This window comes from Bos indicus, chromosome 8 (genome assembly GCF_029378745.1).
Source record: "Bos indicus isolate NIAB-ARS_2022 breed Sahiwal x Tharparkar chromosome 8, NIAB-ARS_B.indTharparkar_mat_pri_1.0, whole genome shotgun sequence".
NCBI classification, from domain to species: domain Eukaryota; kingdom Metazoa; phylum Chordata; class Mammalia; order Artiodactyla; family Bovidae; genus Bos; species Bos indicus.
The window spans coordinates 75342018-75362145 of record NC_091767.1 but is presented as its reverse complement, the minus strand read 5'-3'; the positions used below and the strand labels follow the sequence as shown (position 1 = coordinate 75362145).

Here is a 20128-nt window from a genome sequence, read left to right as displayed (position 1 = left end):
AAGGTGAAAGACTTGTACAGCCAACACCCATAAGTTCACAATTACCTTTAAAAAAATCGTTTATGTATTTATTTGTCTACCCTGGGTCTTCGTTGGTGTTCTGGGCTTTCTCTAGTTAGAGAGAGCTGGGAGCTACTCTCTAGTCGTGGTGTGCAGGCTTCTCATTGTGGTGGCTTCTCACTGTTGCAGAGCACAGGCTCTAGGGAGTGCAGGCTCCATAGTTGTGGTGCATGGGTTTAGTTGCCTTGCGACATGTGGAATCTTCCTGGATCAGGAATCAAACCGGTGTTGCCTGCATTGGCAGGTGGATCTAACCACACACCACCCAGACAGCCCCCTCACAATTACCTTTTTGCTCTATTTGTTTTTATCACATTAGACTAGCTATCCATCATGTTATCTTATTTTTTTATGCATTTCAAATACATTTATATGATATACCCCTGGACACACTTGCTTATGTGTCATAAACTAGAGCTTAATATTTGTCTAGGTTTCTCTCTTTTTTTTTTTTTTTTTTTAGGTGAAATTTACATACAGGTGCATTTAAATGTATCAGATCACTTAAATATATTTTAAAATATATTTTTTGTATACATTTTGAGTAACCCAGTCTCCTATCAAGATACAGAACATCACCTTCATCCCAGAAAGTTGTGCTCATTTTATTTTCTTGGTATAGACACCTGCTTTAGGGTTCTGGTGATTTTATGTACTATTGACTGCTTTCCACTTTGCCCTCCATTCTCGTTTCTCTCATTCTGTGTGCCTCTTTTCATTGGATTCTCACAGGTTTCTTAGGACGAATGTAGGCAGAGTTCTCCCAGATCTTGCACTTGTTGTGGTCACTTTTCTCAGACTGCAAGTACAAAGTGATAAAAGAAACGTCTTTTACATCCCTTCCTTCTCTTGGCCACACTAGCCTGGACTCTCATGACTGCTTTCTTAGACTGTTCAAATAGCTTCTTCCCTAGTTGGGAGGCAGCATGATTTTTAACACTGGATACCCCACACCTCTGGTAGTTAGGAGGCCTGTGCCAGTAACACCCAGCATAAAGCATGAGTAAATTACATAGGGGTGCAGTATGGAGTTGAACTGGATTACTACCTCTGAGATCTTCCTAGCCATAAAACAGAAGATGTACTTTGTGATTTATTAATTTTTATAATAGAAACTTTTGGATCTTATAGGAAGATAATTCTTCATTGATGAACAGTTTCATGATGGTTATTTACCAAACTACTGTAGGCCCTATACTGTATAATACTTGTACTATGTTTTTCTCAAGTTTGGGCATTTTCCTGAGAGAGAGAGATTGAGTGAGTGTATGTGTGTGCATGTGTGTGTTGGCATTTTAGCCATAAGAATTTAGTTCATGCATATATTCTACTTTCCTCACTTAATTGTTGAAAGACTTTGTCTGTTTAGACCCTCCAGTACAAATGGCTGGAACAAACATCCTTATTTTGTTCTTGATGTTAGGAGGAAAGCTTTCAGTTGTCTTTCACCAGTAAGTAGATTGTTAAAGTTGTTGGTTTAAGTTAAAGTTGTTATTAAGTTGAGGAAGTTCCCTTCTATTTCTGATTTGTTGGAGTTTGTTTATCTTAAAGGGGTTCAGTTCAGTTCAGTTCATTTCAGTCACTCAGTCGTGTTTGACTCTTTGCGACCCCATGAACCACAGCATGCCAGGCTTCCCTGTCCATCACCAACTCCTGGAGCCTACCCAAACTGGTGTCCATTGAGTCGGTGTTGCCGTCGAACCATGTCATCCTCTGTTATCCCCTTCTCCTCCTGCCCTCAATCTTTCCCAGCATCAGGGTCTTTTCAAATGAATCAGCTCTTCACAGCAGGTGGCCAAAGTATTGGAGTTTCAGCTTCAACATCAGTCCTTCCAATGAACACCCAGGACTGATCTCCTTTAGGATGGACTGGTTGGATGTCCTTGCAGTCCAAGGGACTCTCAAGAGTCTTCTCCAACACCACAGTTCAAAAGCATCAGTTCTTCTGCGCTCAGCTTTCTTTATAATCCAGCTCTCACATCCATACATGACTACTGGAAAAACCATAGCTTTGACTAGATGGACCTTTGTTGGCAAAGTAATGTCTCTGCTTTTTAATGTGCTGTCTTGGTTGGTCATAACTTTCCTTCCAAGGAGTAAGTGTCTTTTAATTTCATGGCTGCAGTCACCATCTGCAGTGATCTTTGGAGCCCATAAAAATAAAGTCAGCCACTGTTTCCCCATTTATCTGCCATGAAGTGACGGGACTGGATGCCATGATCTTAGTTTTCTGAGTGTTGAGCTTTAAGCCTGAAGGGGTGCTGGATCTTATTAAATTCTTTTTCTGTGTCTACTGAAATAATCATGTTTTGTCTGTTATTCTCTTAATATGATATATTACGTTAAGATGTTAAACAACCTTGCATTCTTGAGGTAAACTTAACTTGGTCACAGTATATATTCTTTTTTGTGTGTTGCTGGTATGCTAGGGTTTGCTATGATTTTGTGGGGGGATATTTTTCTGTAGTTTTGTTTTCTTGTGATGTCTTTGCTTTTGATATCAGGGTAATACTGGCCTTATAGAATGCATTAGGATGGTTCCCTTCTCTGTGTTTTGGAAAAGTTTGTGAAAATTGATGATTGGTGTTCATTCATTGTTTGATAGGATTTACCAGTGAAGTCATCTGGGCCTGAGTTTCTCTGTGGGAGCTTCTTTTTGACTAATTCAATCACTGTTACAGATTTTCAGTCTTTCTTAAGTCAGTTTCAGGAGTTTGTGTCTTTTTAGGAATTTGCCTTTTAGACAGAATTGTTGACTTCTGTCTAGGTTATTCAGCTAGATGGCATAAACTTGGACATGGTTATTTTCTTATAATCCTTTTAATTCTTCTGAAGTTTGTAGTGATGTTTCTCATTTCATTCCTAATTTTAATATTTGAGACTTCTGTCTTTTTTCTTGGTTGTTCTAGCTAAGAGGTTTATAATTTTAAGATTTGAAAAAAAAAAAGTTGGAAAATGATAGAGGTCTCTACATTTACCCAGCTTCCCTTAATCCTAGCATTTTATATTAAGTATTGGCAAAGTTTTTCCAGAAAGGCCAGATGACAAATACTTTCTGGTCTACAGGCCACACACAGTCTCTGTTGCATGTTCTTTCTTTGGTTTTGTTGTATTACAACATTTTTAAAATGCTAAAAACCTTTCTTAGCTGGCACACCATACAAAATCAGATCTTAGACTATAGTTTACTGATTTCTGTCCTATGTAATTATTTGTCAAGAGGAAGATAACATTGGCACAATATTATTAAATAAATACAGACTTTATTTGGACTTCTCTATAGTTTTTCCACTAAGGTCTCTTTTCTGTTCCAGGATCCGATCCAATTTGTTGTCATGTCTCCTTAGTCTCTTCTGATCTGCAGCAGTTTTTCATGACCGTTTACGCATTTGAAGAGTATATTGATACATTTTTAAAATAATTACTTGGTTACCTATCCTCCAAAAGTGAATACTTAATATTAAAAATATTATGAACTTATGAGTTTTACCATTTAAAGGGTTTTAGTTATTCCTAGTTGTTTTTTTCCCTTAAAGTTGAAATTATCCCATCTTTATCCAGGTCTCTTGAAATTGGATCCTGAGGACTTTTTGACTTGGTTTTAGTAATCTTTGATAGTTTCTTCATAAACTGGCATACAAATTACTCCAGACTTCTCTTGTATAATTTCTGCTGCATACCTTGATCAGACATTGCACTAGGGTATCCTGGCGTCTTTTAGTGGAAATCGCACTTAGAGACCTCCATCCGGTAACGGATTTGGGTTTGTCATTGTTTATAGGTCTCTCCAGTGGACAGATTGAAAAGTGAAAATGCCTCATGAGTTAATAATGCTGATAGCTCAAATTCAGGACTACAGAATTTTCATTTTCATTTTTTATATAGCATTTTCATTACTTCTACACTGAGAATCCTGGTTTCTTCAGAACCCAGGGGTTGGCGTAATTTGAATATCCCCAAATTACTCGTTTGCTTTATCTCACATGATGTGTATGCTGCTGCTGCTGCTAAGTTGCCTCAGTCGTGTCCGACTCTGTGCGACCCCATAGACGTCAGCCCACCAGGCTCCCCTGTCCCTGGGATTCTCCAGGCAAGAACACTGGAGTGGGTTGCCATTTCCTTCTCCAATGCATGAAAGTGAAAAGTGAAAGTGAAGTCGCTCAGTCAGGTCCGACTCTTAGCCACCCCATGGACTGCAGCCCACCAGGCTCCTCCATCCATGGGATTTTCCAGGCAAGAGTACTGGAGTGGGGTGCCATTGCCTTCTCCGATTATGTGTATATACAGCCTTTAAAACAGCCTTTAAAATAACAGTGCTAAAACTACTACCATGTCTTCCCCATTTTACACCATCTCTCCTGTGCCCAGTGCTATTTTTATTTATACACAGTTTTCAACTTAGGGAACTTGTCCTTTTTCATTCCAGGGGCCTCCATAAACATTACCTTGTTTTTATGTAATATCTTGGTCATTGGCATCAGATTTCAACATACTGAATATAAATGTTTACATTCTTTGCTGGAGCAACAATGTGTGTATCAGTTCTGATTCTGTAAAAAAATTTTTTTGAATTTAGAATTTTCAGCTTTACCTTGAAGTCAGTTGATAGAAGAAATGTCTAATTGAATAGTTTCTTCAGATGTGGAATTTCAGTGAAACTGCTTAGCTTATTTGCTTCAGCTCCTTCTGTTGTAGCAGCTTTTAAATTAACAGCATTAATTTGCAGGATAATCACACTTGTACATCTGAGTGCCTTGGTTTTTATTAGTATTGGTGAAAACTGTTCAACAACTAAGAGGCACTCTGTGTATAGACCTGGGAAATAAGTGTCTCCAGTTCTTGAACACAACAGGGGTCTCATAGCCACACTTGTTTTTGCCATTTGCTGTCTCATAATGTGACTCCTAATGCGGAGCCATTGTCAGCTGTCATTCTGTTATTTCTTGACACGGCCAACGTTTATGGTTATCTTGAATAGTCACTCTGCTAGACTTCAGTAATTTGTCATCTGCTCTCTTTTACGAGGGTCACTACATGGTTTTTCGCTATGACAGCCTTATTAACAGCCTTGAAAGCATATTTTACTTGATAGAGGTAGCCCTCAAGTGAAAAAATTGATGTGACTGCTAACGCCAGCACAAAGGACAGATTGGTGCACTCACTGTTTCAGGGTACAGCCTTTGGTATTCATGGCACCTGAATCAGCCGATAAGCTCCATCTGGAACTTGTGGGAGTCCCCTTCTATCCCTCTTCAAATAGTATCCTATACCTACATGCCCTGTTCATGTGCCAGTTAGTTGTATACTGTACTTTCTCCATTTGAGACATCATTTAGTTTTACTTCTACAATAAATATTGTGACTGTTAAGCATGTACTTAGGTCAGTATCTCTAGTCATTTATATTATTTATCTGAAGCCAATGCTGTTGTTGATTCCCCAGGAAAGGCTCATGGGAATAATCATTCCAGTGTTCTATGGTGCTGGTAATTATTTATGCCCTTTAAAGTCATTTTTTTGGGCTATACATGTTTGGCTCTTACTTCCTCTACTTGAGTATCTTAAAATGTTTATTTTCTTTTTGCATTAAAGCATTGCTTTTGACAAGTTTATTGATAACTCTGATTTCTTTCCCTTAGAAGTCTTATTATTTCTGCCTACATACACATGGATATTTTTGTTTTAAAGTCCAGCTATTTTACTAGAAAATATCCTAGTGTGGATTGTTATGCATTGATATTCTTAAGTATGGTGTGTTTTTCTTCAAAAATTTAAACATTATTCTATTTGCTTTCCACACATTTTTCTTGAATTTTAGTTTTAAATCTTTGTACTGTTCCTTTTCTGTCCTTGTCATCTTCAGAGACTTGTATTCTCCACAGATTGAGGTTGGGTTGTCTTTTGCCTACATTCAACATTTGACACTTTCTTTTCTCCCATTCCTTTATCTTTTTCCTTTTTTAAATTTAGTTTTTACTTTTAAGTATTTTTCCTCTTTTGTCTTTTATTTCTCTTATAGCATTAGTTGTTAAGTTTATTTTTGTGTTCTTTTCAGTTTAGTTTTTACTTTCATTTCTAAATTAGAAAAATGTAGACATAAAATGTTATTCTTTTATGTTTTTATCTTTTTCTTCATGCTCAGTCTTTTAGTACATACTGAAACAGAAGATAGCTGTTTTACTTTTTTCCCTAGGCACCTTTTTGGTGTACTGTAATTGGTTATGGGGGATATTACCTTGCTTATTCTTTTTCTCTTATACTAACTTTGTATTGGGTTTGACCTTTATTTTTAGATAGCTCATTTTTATGTGAACTGAGTCTTGAACTTCTACATGGCATCATGATTCAGAGTGGCTTTTCTCATGTCAGTGTTTCCTCTTTACCTATGTAGTTATGTTGGCTTGCTTTCTGAGATTTCCTGGCTTTGTTCTGTTCCCCCAGTGTGGACTTTTTTTTGAATTTTCTGTATATGTGGCCCAATTTTGATTCTACTTCCAGTATTTTCTCTCAATGGAACTTTAGCTGGTCAGTTCAGTTCAATTCAGTTGCTCAGTCGTGTTGCTCTTTGCGACCCCATGAACTGCAGCACTCCAGGCCTCCCTGTCCATCACCAACTCCTGGAGCCTACCCAAACTCATGTCCATTGAGTTGGTGATGCCATCCAACCATCTCATCCTCTGTCGTCCCCTTCTCCTCCTGCCTTCAATCTTTCCCAGCCCCAGGGTCTTTTCAAATGAGTCAGCTCTTCGCATCAGGTGGCCAAAGTATTGGAGTTTCAGCTTCAACATCAGTCCTTCCAATGAACACCCAGGACTGATCTCCTTTAGGATGGACTGGTTGGATGTCCTTGCAGTCCAAGGGACTCTCAAGAGTATTCTCCAACACCACAGTTCAAAAGCATCAATTCTTCGGCGCTCAGCCTTCTTCACAGTCCAACTCTCACATCCATACATGACCACTGGAAAAACCATAGCTTTGACTAGATGGACCTTTGTTTGCAAAGTAATGTCTCTGCTTTTTAATATGCTGTCTAGGTTGGTCATAACTTTCCTTCCAAGGAGTAAGCGTCTTTTAATTTCATGGCTGCTGGTCAGTTTCAGTAGTTTATGATGGTACTACTCCTGCCTATTTCAACCTTTCTGCAATTCTGTAACTTAGTTTGCTATTGGAGTTGTCAAAACCCTATAGTACCAGGTGCTGTGCACAAATTGGCCAACCTTACTTTCAAGTAAATGCCACTTGGCTACATGGGGTTTCCTGTTCTTCGACTAGTCAGACACCCCAGTGCTGGCCTCTGCCACAGTTAATTCCATGCAGATGTTGTAACTGTTGTTTTTTTTCTTGTCATGTTTGTATTTTGAGGTTTGTAAGAGATACCTTGCCACCTAGTTTTATGTTGTTGTTATCCCTGGGATTTAAAAAAAAATATATTTATTTATTTGGCTGTACTGGGGCTTAATTGAGACACAAGGGATCTTTTAGTTGTGGCATACAAATTATTAGTTGTTGCATTTGAGATCTTGTTCCCTGACCAGGGATCAAGCCTGGGCGCCCTGCATTGAGAGCACAGAGTCTTAGCCACTGGACCACCAGAGGAGTCCTGTCCCTGGGATTTTAGTTTTGCTGTAAAGTTAGAACAAAGATGTTTCTTTGTGCAGACACAGTTTCACTATCAAATTTCATAAATTTATCATTGCTGCAGTGTTCTCTACAGTTAATATTCCAATTTTGTCAATGTGGAACTTTCATTTATTCCAATAAAGTCATTTACTCCAATAATGTCTTTTATATCATGTTTCTTTCCAGTACAAAATCATTATATCCTATTTGCTTGACAAGTCATTAATTTGGAACCGTTCTCAGCCTTTCTTGGTCTTCTGAAATAATAGCAATTTTGAAGAATGCCAGTTATTATAAAAAATGTTCAGTTTGAATTTGTTTGGTGTTTCCTTATGAGTAGATTTAGGTTATAGATGTCTATTTGGAATGCTGTTTAACTCACATGGAGTATTTCTGAGTCCCATGTGTAGCACCACATGATGTTTCTGCCCTCACTGGGGATGTTAATTTTGATCACTCAGTCAAGGTTTTGCCCATTTCCCTTATTGTTATGATGTCTTTGCCAACAACTAAGAAATAATCTTTCTGGAGACACTTTGAGACCCTGTGTAAATAACCTCTTCCTCATTGAACTTTCCCCTTTAGAATGAGCATTCGTTGATGATTCTTATTTGAATTAATTTTTCCTGTGGTGGTTGCAAAATGAAGATGTTTCAGCTCTCCTACACTCTTGTTTCATAGTCTTTTTTATCATATTAGTAAGTTTATTTTTTTAAAGATTACTCTTACTAATGATCTACAAAGTAAAATGAAACCAAATAGAGATCATCTTTATTTTCAATTGGTTAAATTTGCATTTTTTAAAAACTGAATTTTGAGAAAGCAGACCCTTTACACTGTTAATTATAAATTTTTGCAGCCTTTGTGAGGAGCATTTTTGAGCAGATGTATGAAACTTCTTTTAACGTTTTTCTAGATAGTAGTTTGACCCATCTTTGTATGTATTCTAAGGAAGCTATCCTGGATATATATATATATAGAAGATTAAGTGTAATAATGACTCCTGTAGTGTTTAGATTGTAATGAAAGTTTATAGAGTAAAATGCAAGACCTATCTAGTAGATTTTTATGCAGCCAATAAACATAATACAGGTGTTTACAGTCGATAATGTGACCCTACAAAGTAGTAATGGTTAATATTTTGCTTTTGATATCAGAGAAAATTATGTAAGTGCCAAGTAAGTAGTTTTTGGTATTAGGTAGTTACCTTATGAGTCACTGTGATTTTCTTGTGGGCTGTGTGTAAATTTTGTTATTTAAGGAAATTTATGTTAAGAAGCGATGAGCATTCATATGTTTGGATTGGAGCAAGGCTGAGTGAATATGAGTGAAGCATGATTTTTAGACTTGAAGTTCAGAGACTAGGAGGGCTTGGTATTAGGGAAAATGGACAGAAATTAATCATGTGGGATTTTAGCACCAAGAGCCCCAAATGTATTTTTAATTTTATTATTTATTTTTATAGAAGTATAGTTGATTTATAATGTGTTAATTGCTGCTCTACAGCAAAATGATTCATATATTTATATAGTATATATATATTTTTTATCCTAGTGGGTTTTTAAAAATTGTTTATTTTTATTTTTGACTGCACTGGGTCTTTGTTGCTGTGCTCAGGCTTTGCTCTAGTTGTAGTGAGTAGGGGCTACTCTCTGGTTGTGGTGTGTGGGCTTCTTGTTGCAGAAGCTTCTCTTGTTGAGCATGGGTTCTAGCTACATGTCACATGGGCTTAGTAGTTGTGGCTTAAGGGCTCTAGAGTGGAGGCTCAGTAGTTGTGGTGCATGGGCTTAGTTGCTCCGTGGCATGTGAGATCTTCCCATACCAAGGATTGAACCTGTGTCCTCTGCATTGTGAGGCATATTCTTAACTATTGGACCACCAGGGAACCCTGTCCCAGTGGTTTACTTTGACTCATAAGTGGTTGCCACTACCCAAAACTCAGATATATAATGTGGAAGTGCCATCTTTCCAGAACTCATTTTCCCCTTTGGTTTTCCCTTTTACCTCATTTACTTATTTCATACCTTGGTTCTTTAGGCTGCAGCACTGGGACTTCTCCTTTGAGGGTGTATGTAAAGAAGGCCCTTATGTATACTGATGAGGATTGAGGTAAAATTGGCCATATGTGTAGACAGTGTTTCTGTAATGTAAACATCTTTGTGTAATGTACTAGCACTTCAGCTGAGATCACAGCAGGCATAGGTTGGGATCAAAGGATTGGCCATTTGGTTGGAGGGAACTGGCCAAAGCTATCTGGAGCTTGAATAATCAGCCACACACATGAACTGGAAAGGTCTTATGAAAAGTGTTTTTACATTGTAAAAAATACTAACATCCCCCTCATCCCCGCTTGTCAAGATTATTATGAATCTATATTTAAAGCGGGCTTCCCTGGTGGCTCAGAGGTTAAAGCATCTGCCTGCAATGTGGAGAATCCCATGGACGGAGGAGCCTGGTGGGCTACAGTCCACGGGGTCGCAAAGAATTGGACACGACTGAGCAACTTCACTTTCTTTTCTTTTCATATTAAAAGCAAAGATGAAAAGCTGTTTATTATTAGCATTTAGTGAAGCCCCCACCCCAAGCTCATTCAATAATTTAAATGATTTAACTTTAAAAATGTTTATGTTAGGAGTTAGTAGAGATTTTAGCTGGCAGTAGTAACTTTACTTAAATAAAATTACTCCAAAATAGTTTATTATTTATTTTGTCTGTGCTGGGTCTTCATTGCTGCATGGGTTTTTTCCTAGCTGTGGGGGCTACTCTCTAGTTGAGGATCACGGGCTCTAGGGTCTGTGGACTCAGTAGTTGTGGCTCCCAGGCTCTAGAGCACAGGCTCAATAGTTGTGGTTGCTCTGCTGCATGTGGAATCTTCCTGGACCAGGGATCAAACCTGTGTCTCCTGCATTGGCTGGCAGATTCTTCACAACTGAGCCACCAAGGAAGCCTTGGAATAATTTCAGATTTATTAGAATGTTGCCGAGACACCAGAGATTTCCTGTATATCCCTCATCTGGTTTTATTGTCACAATTATGGTACCTTTGCCAGAGCCAAGGAACCAGATTGGTATGTTGCTGTTAACTCACTGCACAAGAGTTACCTTTTCAGATTTTCTTTCAAGTTTTTAAAAAAATCTTTTAATTTTTGTTTATTTATTTTTGTTGTATCATGAAGCTTGTGGGATCTTAGTTTCTTGACCAGGGATTGAATCCATGCCCTCGGTAGTAAAGTGCAGTGTTAACTATTGGACTGCCAGGGAATTCCCAAGAATTACTTTTTTTTTTTTTTTTCTTAATGCCTTTCTAAATTTCTAATTGGCAGAAATACTACAAAAGTAAACCTCAAAAATTCAGTAACTTGGGTTTTTTTTTTTTTTTTTTTTTTAGAAAAATGGTTTTGAGTGAAAAAAGCAGCTGGAAAAGAATTTTCTCTGTAGCTGACTAATTTTAGTGTTTGAAAGTTGGTTCTTTTAAAATTCTGTTAAATGAAATCGTTAAAAAAACTGTGGCTAAAAATGTAACTTAAAAGTTTTCATTTAGGTAAGTACAGAGTTCTCTTCAGAACTGGTTTTTTTGGAGTTGATAGCAAAGCTCTTTTGCTTTTTGACTGCAAGGCTGTGTTTAAGCCTGTATTCTGGAAGTTTGCACTGCTTCCTGTTCTTCCAGTTTCTGTTATGCTGTAACTTCATCTCCTCAAGGGAAAAAAAATTCAAAAAAGAAAATTTAAATGAGTCACATGGCTAATGAAAATGAACAGGACTTTATTTAGGTCATTTGGCCAAAGGAATGGGACCTTTATGCTATTTAATTTGGTACTTATTTACTTTATGGGAACACATTATATACACTTAAGAGGTCTAAATGCAGAGTCCTTTTGTTTTTTTAGTTAATCAGTATTTCTGTAACCATAGTGATTGAGAACTTTTATCTGTTTGCACCAGGTTTTGGCATTAAATCTATAACAATTGTATTTGCTTTTCCAGGCGACAGCTGAACAGATGCGTCTTGCTCAAGTGATCTTTGATAAAAATGATTCAGAGTTTGAAGCTAAAGTTAAACAGGTATGTTTCTGGCAAAGGATACTGTTATTTTTGTAATCTATTTTACTGTGCTTTAAAAGGTAATTTCACTAGAGATTCGTATTTTAAATTACGTTTTTTGCTTAGTTGCAAATAATTGGATTTTGAACCAGTGATTAAATACCTGTGTTGGTGGCTGCTGCTGCTACAGCTGCTAAGTCACTTCAGTCGTGTCCGACTCTGTGTGACCCCATAGACGGCAGCCCACCAGGCTCCCCCGTCCCTGGGATTCTCCAGGCAAGAACACTGGAGTGGGTTGCCATTTCCTTCTCCAGTGCGTGAAAGTGAAAAGTGAAAGTGAAGTGGCTCAGTCAGGTCCCACTCTTAGCGACCCCATGGACTGCAGCCTACCAGGCTCCTCTCCTCTAAACCATGAGATTTTCCAGGCAAGAGTATTGGAGTGGGGTGCCTAGAATGAAGCAATTTTAGCAGGAGAACCTTTCTGAGTAAGTGTTACGTGTGAACAATGAGCATTTGTGAAAGCAGGCGGACATTGTATATACTTGTGCATAGAGAGTACATTTAGTATTTGACAAATTTTCAGAAAATTTTGTTTGATGTTAAGGAAGAGCTGAATTGCCTTTTCACATATTGTGATGATTGCAACCATAGATTGGAAAAGTTATTAAATTTTAGGGTGATGTCTTCATTTAGAATTTCAGTGAGATAACATTAATTTCATGCTATTCTTTTTTGATAAGAGTTTCTTTCCATCCAAGATTCTAGAAACCAAGCTATAACCCTTACCTTACCTTGGTAGACGTCTCCCAATAATCCTGTAATTCCTTTCAATAATTCCTTATAAGTCCCTTGGTGAACCTTTTACTCTGTTCTTACCTAAGTTGCTGTCATCAGACTTAAAGTGATATTTTTGGAAAGCCATAGAAAGGATTTCTTAAAAAGTCATAGAACCCATTCACTGGAGTGAGGTTTATGAATTACTTGAGACATGCTTCTACATATTTATCTGAAGAGCATGGCAGAGACACAAACAAGAGCACTGGTACAGTTCAGAGCTTTAAGTTTTAACGATGGTTCTCTCTTTTACTAATCCAGTCACTGGGGGAATTTCAACAGTAACTGTGCGTCTTAATAACTGCATGTGATGGGTGTTGGGCCACTATAGATTCTTGATAAAACTCTAACCTCATTAGTAGACATCCAAAGACTGAAGCAATGGAAAGCTATAGAGTGTATACAGCCTTGCTGGGTAACACAGGAAGGAAATCAGGTGGAATGGGGTGGTGTAAAGAGCTGTATTTAGATCAGGAGACCTACCTTTTTGATAGGCTAATTGTTTTATGACCACAGAGAAATCATTTCAGATATTGGGGTCAAAGTATTTTGAAATGCAGCTGATATTGGTGCATATTGAAATAGTTAAATGTAGTTAAACAAACAGATATTTAGATCGTACATTTGCTCACTAATAATTGAGAAACCTATATTGTGCCTAATCTGTGGTTGTTCCTTGTGTTAAACATATTAAATAGCTTAATATCTCTTGTAGGGAGTCCATCAAGGAGATTTATTTAATTTCAAACAATAGTACCCTAGATAGCTGCCAAATTCTAATTGTGAGACCTTAGAGTGTTATAGGGCTTCTCTGGTGGCTCAGGCAGTAAAGAATCCATCTGCAATGCAGGAGAATTGGGTTCGATCTCTGGGTTGGGAAGATCCCCTGGAGAAGGGCATGGCAACACTCCAGTATTCTTGCCTGGAGAATTCTATGGACAGAGGAGCCTGGTAGGCTCAGTCCAGGGGGTTGCAAAGAGTCGGACACGACTGAGTGACTTTCACTAAAGTGTTATAAATTATTTTGTATGTGGAATGTTCTAAACCAAGCAGTGATAGCCCATGTAGGGAATGTTGTCAGAGACTGCTAGACTATTGTACAATGCAAGCAGTTGGACTGGATGTTTGGCAGTTGTGGCCATATACTCATACTTGGTCTTTGGGAGGGCTTCTCTGATGGCTTATACTGCAAAGATTCTGCCAGCAGTGTGGGAAACCCAGGTTCGATCCCTGGGTCAGGAAGATCCCCTGGAGAAGGAAACAGCGACCCACTCCAGTATTTTTTGAAGTATATATAGTCCCGCTTAACATTTGAGCAGTTTAGAAACTTGGGAATCCCAGGCCTGTGAACTAGTTTGAGCAGTCATAAAACTGATCCTGAATGTTCTGAGAATGTTGGTATGTATGTATGTATATGCTGCTGATTAAGAATCTGATGCTTGGTCAGCTTGGAGGAAGGTTGATTTGTAGCTTGACTTTGCCAGTTTTGGTGGAAAGACATGGAGTCACCAAAAAAGCAGGTAAACCTGATATTAGATTGTACACTCGGAGTCTGGAAGAGGCCATCTGCATATGGAAGGATTGCATAATCTTTGTCTTTATATAGTAGAATCTTAAAATTAATATCAAGTGCCAATTTTGGGTTCCCCTAATCATTTTCTTATAATTTCAACAGCTTATGGAGGTGACAGGAAAAAATCAGGATGAATGCATAGTGGCTCTCCATGACTGTAATGGAGATGTCAACAAAGCTATCAACGTATTGCTGGAGGGGAATTCAGACACTGTAAGTATTATTAATTGATTTGCATTGCTAAACTTTGTCTCTAGTTTCATATTGCATTTTCAGCTTTACCTTACTTGGTGGAGGTAGAGGGAATTATGGGTGCCATTCCATATATATTTTAGAACCAGAAAGAACACTAACGAGAAATGTCTGTTTGTTATATACGTATGGTTTCTTCATGACGTTGTAGAATCTGAAGACTCTAAAGAGAACTTGGTCATCTAGTCCGGCCTTACACAGTTGCCAAAATTCTCTGAGCCTGTGGACATTTCACTACCTGAAAAACTTCTGGCTCCACTGCTTATGTTCCTTCATCTCAATCATCACCTCTCTCTACTCCTTATATCTCTAGGTTAACAGAAAATCAGGATTTGCTGTTATATCTATTTGCTTATGTGTCGACACTTTTTCATGACAGCCTGACAGCTATATAAAATAAGAAAAAAAAATTTTTTTAAGCTTTGTAAAGTTTGAGGAATGCACATGGCACACTAAAGCTCCTCCCTTTGTATTTTAGAAAGGGTGCTGCTAAAGCCACACCAGAAGCAGGTGTCAGTTCTGATCTTTTGATTTCTAAATAGAAATTACACAGTATTTCATTTGTATTTTTTCATTGAGGAAATAAATTTCAGAGCAGATTAAAACAGTCATTCACCTAAGTGGAGTATAAAGATGAGCACATCAAAAAGTGCCTTCCTTATTGTTTAGGTTTAATCAGGTTCTCATTTTTACAGGTAGACTTTGTTAGGCATAGGCTGTATTAAAATGAACTACTGTGACAAGCTCAAAACTGAAATGAGTATCTTTTTATTTAATAGGAAAGCAGGTGGAATGAAATTTATAATTATAAACATCAGATAATTGGGAAAATACTTCATTATTTGAGTATAGCAGTATCTGGCTAAAATTCTGTGCAAGATAACACTGGTCCAACATGATAAAACTACCAAATACGTCAGTTTGTCAGGAAAATGCATGATGTTAAGTGAGGAAATCAAATTTTGAAGAGTTCTTATTTGCTAACACTTAGGCATGTATTTGGAGAAGGCAATGGCACCCCACTCCAGTACTCTTGCCTGGAGAATCCCATGGACGGAGGAGCCTGGTAGGCTGCAGTCCATGGGGTCGCTAAGAGTTGGACCTGACTGAGCAACTTCACTTTCACTTTTCACTTTCATGCATTGGAGAAGGAAATGGCAACCCACTCCAGTGTTCTTGCCTGGAGAATCCCAGGGAGGGCGGAGCCTGGTGGGCTGCTGTCTATGGGGTCGCACAGAGTCGGACACGACTGAAGCAACTTAGCAGCAGCAGCAACAGCAGTAGCAGGCATGTATTTCGGGATTTTATAACATATGGGGAATGGTCGGCCCATTGCTAATGAATGCAGTGTAGAATGGGTCTCATTTTTTAAAATGACCTGAAGGACTGAATTGCTCTTATTTATTTATTTTTTTCAAAAAAAAAGCACTGAATAAATGAAATATTTCCAGATTGTTAATTTGAGGGGCCTGTTTTCTTTTATATGGTAGAGATAGGCCTGGATGCTGTTTTCTCTTGCCTTTCCTTTAGCTCCCACAGATTCATCATTCATTTTCTGTGGTGGCTGGGTTAATCTTTTAAGTCTTAAATGAACATCCAGTTCTATCTCAATAAAGAGTTTCAACTTTCCTTTTCTCATTTGGAACTGAACTCAAAGGAGGTGGTTCTGGGCTGAAAGTTATAAAAGTCTCTGATTACCTCTAGAACTTAGAAATCACACAGTTGGGGGGTAGATCTGCCATGTTGTTTTCTTAAAAGATTGGAAGCTTGCGAATTAGGGCCTGAACACAGACACGACAAAAGACCTTTGCCTGTTTGGAGGTGAGAGGGCTATAGGGGAAATGGAGAGGCAGAAGGAAAGTCCTTTTGAAACCCTGGTTTGTTTAGGATCATTCTGTGGTCCATCCTTCATCCTGTTTGCCTTGTTCTTACTTTGTTGTCTGCAGCAGCCATGGGTAACCAGCTGTAAGGAGTATCTTCCCCTGCCTGTGGTAGATTATTTGGAGTGGGCAGTTAGAGAATGTGAACATAGTAGGCTTGATTGGTAGGAGCAGGAACTGTTCAAAATAAACTGTGAAAGCAAACAAATCTTATCCTATTGGCTAATCTTGTTCTGTAACAAGGCCTTCTGAAAGAAAATGGTTACTTTGAAAAAATAGTGGAATTGTCTTCACTATTTGTAGGGGTGCATTTGTCTATCTAATAGAGTAGTTGTCAAAGGAAACCACTGAACAAAATCTTAAGTACTGAACTTTTCCTTTCATTAAAGTGCTGTTTTGTTTGTGTGACAAAATAGTTTTGAAGTTTAAGTCACTTGCATTAGTGTGCTTAAAAAAAAAAAAAATAAAAATATATATATATATATGTTTGTATTTCTTATATGTATGTATGTATGGTGCGTGCTCAGTTGTGTCCAACACTTTGTGATCCTACGGGCTGTAGCCTGCCAGGCTTTTCTGTCCATGGGATTTTCCAGGCAAGAATACTGGATTGGGTTGCCATTTCCCTCTCCAGGGGAAGTTTCCGACCCAGGGATTGAACCTGCCTCTCCTGTGTTGCCTGCATTGGCAGGGGGATTCTTTCCACTGAGCCACTTGGGAAACCTGTTTGTATTGTTTAGTTCTTGGCAAATATAAAGGGGTAGGAGAGTGATTTTGAATGAACTGGTCTAGACAGCTGCTTTTCTGATTGCTAAATATGGTATTTTGGAAGACAGTTTCTGTTAACATTTCTTCAAATCTATTATACAGGTAGCAAAATATAGATGACAAAGGTTGCCAGAAGTTCTGTTGAAAATCTTTTGTAATTATTTGGTTTTCTTTGAAAGCCTGTGTGCATGCATGTAGACTGTTTTGCAAAATGTGCAGTTGTATTCCCTTTAGGATTCACTGTGGTGTTAGTCCATTTGCCCCTTAAAAGTTCCTTGCCCTGCTTTCCTCCCCATGTAAGTTCTCGTTAGTTTTTGATCACAAGCCAAGACTTGCTTAGGGGTATCCTTTGCTGAATGAAAATAGGGTAAGATGTTACTGTCTCTCAAATGTATTATATAGAAATCTTACATATTTGTCATGTTTATTCATATCAGCGAACATAATAGATGGAGTTTATATGTTGTGGAATTTCTTTTCTGGAATAAATAAGCTTTATTGTTTTTGTCAATTAAAAAACAATGCAGAACAATAAAAAGGTAAATCATCTTAAAAGGCCCTCACTTGGATAACTACTACTTTTTCCAGCGATACACAAGCTCCTATTTGAGCTTAAAAATGTAATCCTATTTTATACAGTTTGCTGATAGCTTGTGTCGCTTATATATTATGGCTCTCTTTCTATGAACACGTGGATTACTCGTTAACTAGCTATGTATTTCTCACTTTATGAATGTTCTAGAGCAGGTAGTCTGTTAAGCTAAATATTTGGGAAATTTTCCATCCTTCTGTTCTGTGGTTCATTGTCTGCATATAAATGTTTGTACAATTATCAGATTATTTTCTCTGAATAAAAACCAAAAAATAGAATTACTGGGCCAGAAGTTTTGAACCAATATAAAATTTGGACACTATTGCCAGGTAGGCTTTCTGGAAGGTTAGAATGGATGGATGTTCATCAGAACTGAGAATACCTGATTATTCTACCATAACTATTGGCTGTTGATTTTTTTAAAAATTTATCAAAGCTTAGAGGTGGAAAATGACTCGTTTTAATTTGTATTTTTTTCCACATCCAATCATTTTATGCACTTAGGTTTTTTGGATAACAATTTTTTTTTTAAGTTTAAAATAGTTATGGCTTAGTTTGAAATTGAATCACTTCAAATCCCTTGTGAGTAAATTATGGAAAAATAAATAGAAACGAATGGGTCAGTTTTGGGATCTCCCAGCAACATCCTGATGGATATCCTAATACTCATATCTGTAGGAACATAGTGTTTCGTTCTTTTCACCACGATTTTTCTGCAAATGATTTGATTTGTGGGAGAAAGGAGGTTACATAAATCATTTAACTTCTCATTAGAACAGGTCTTTGGGGGCTGAAATTTTCCGTATTTAAAAACTAACCTCAAATTTGTCAACCACTAAATTCTTTAAGATGGTTATCTTAGACAATGAATAGGGAAAATTGTATTCCTGAGATTTTAGGGTAAAATCTTACAGTCTTTGAACTAGTTCTGTATATTAATAGGTGTTTGGCCAACTACTGAGGTAGGTGGGGATGGTATAGAGTGGGAGCTTGGGGAAATAACATTTGCTTTATTCTTATCAGTATAGGAAAAGGCTCTGTCGTGGGACAACATACAGTATGTTGTCAGTTAAGCTAGTGATGTAATCTTTTGTGCTCTCCAAGCAGTAGGAACCTAGCAAGAGATTTGCTGTCTTTGTCATCAGAAAGTACAGTATGTTTATGGAGAAGAATTAGAATGGTAGGCATGCAAGGTGTGAGATAGGGGTAATTAGGTTCAAAAGATAAATGCACATACCCTTGATGATTGTACACAGTTTAAGTGACAGCTCTGAATAAATGCTCTTATTTTCGGTAGACTTCATGGGAGACTGTAGGAGGGAAGAAGAAGAATTTTGGAAAAGAAAGTTCAGAAAACAAAGAGAATAGAGAGAAGAGAAGTGAGAGAGAAGTGAGCCGTGGACGTGGAAACAACAACCGGAAAGTAAGAGGTGGCAATCGTGGGAGAGAGTGTAAGTACAGACCTTTTAGCCTCAGCTTTGCTTTATGAAAATTTTCATGCATACTAAAAAGCTGTGAGAATGATTCAATGAATGCCCATAAATCCATTTCCTTAATGCAATATTTGTTAATATAAGTAACACTTAGCTACAACTGAGTAGTTTGTTAGAAACCCAGCTAATGCAGTTTCATATTAGCACTGACCTGGGCTGTAGGTAGTTCTGTTGTGTCTTAAGACTGCCTCCTCTAATCTAGTGCATCTCCTAATTTTAAAGAAGGGTTTTTTTGTTGGCTGATAGATAAAGCTATTTATTCTTCCCTACTTATGGATATTCATGGTATTTGCAGAGTTTAAGAGGAAAGTTGTTGAATAGGAAGATTTTTCTCAATACCTTCCATTCAACTCAGGTTTTGGCATCATTCACCCAGAACAACACTACCTTCTGTGCAGGCATACCAAAGTAGCTAAATTATGGATGAATAGAATATAAATATTTAACATGTCCGCTTACAAACTTTCGCTAGTTTATTTATTCCACAGATGTTTATCGAGTGTCTACAATGTAGAAGATATTCTTAAAGGTGTACAGCAATGAAGAATACAGAAATCTTTGCCCTTCTAAGACTTTTTAAAAATATATATACTTTTATTTATGTATTTATTAGGCTGTGCTGGGTCCTAGTTGTGGCATTCCAGATCTTTAGTTGCAGGCATGTGGGATCTAGTTCCCTGACCAGGGATTGAATCTGGGGCCCCTGCATTGGGAGCACAGAATCTTAGCCACTGGACCACAGGAAAGCCCCTGCCCTTCTAAGACTTTGCAGGGAGGTAGTGTGAGATGTGGAGAAGGTGATGGCACCCCACTCTGGTACTCTTGCCTGGAAAATCCCATTGACAGAGGGGCCTGTTGGGCTGCAGTCCATGGGGTCGCTCAGAGTCGGACACGACCGGGCGACTTCACTTTATTTTTTCACTTTCATGCATTGGAGAAGGAAATGGCAACCCACTCCAGTGTTCTTGCCTGGAGAATCCCAGGGACGGGGGAGCCTGGTGGGCTGTCGTCTATGGG

General features: G+C 38.0%; 1 protein-coding gene across 6 annotated transcripts in view; it reads left to right on the top strand.

Annotated features, from left to right (window-relative positions):
* The window catches only part of UBAP2 (ubiquitin associated protein 2), a 119266-nt gene that overhangs the window by 43180 nt on the left and 55958 nt on the right, over nucleotides 1-20128 (top strand). For 5 of the 6 annotated variants that reach the window (XM_070794998.1, XM_070794999.1, XM_070795000.1 and 2 more), the window contains 3 exons: nucleotides 11663-11740; nucleotides 14229-14339; nucleotides 18916-19069. In XM_070794998.1, the coding sequence (XP_070651099.1) occupies nucleotides 11663-11740; nucleotides 14229-14339; nucleotides 18916-19069 (343 nt within the window). Of the gene's footprint in view, nucleotides 1-11196; nucleotides 11220-11662; nucleotides 11741-14228; nucleotides 14340-18915; nucleotides 19070-20128 lie in introns of those variants that run through there. The other variant, XM_070795001.1, reaches the window with a different exon arrangement.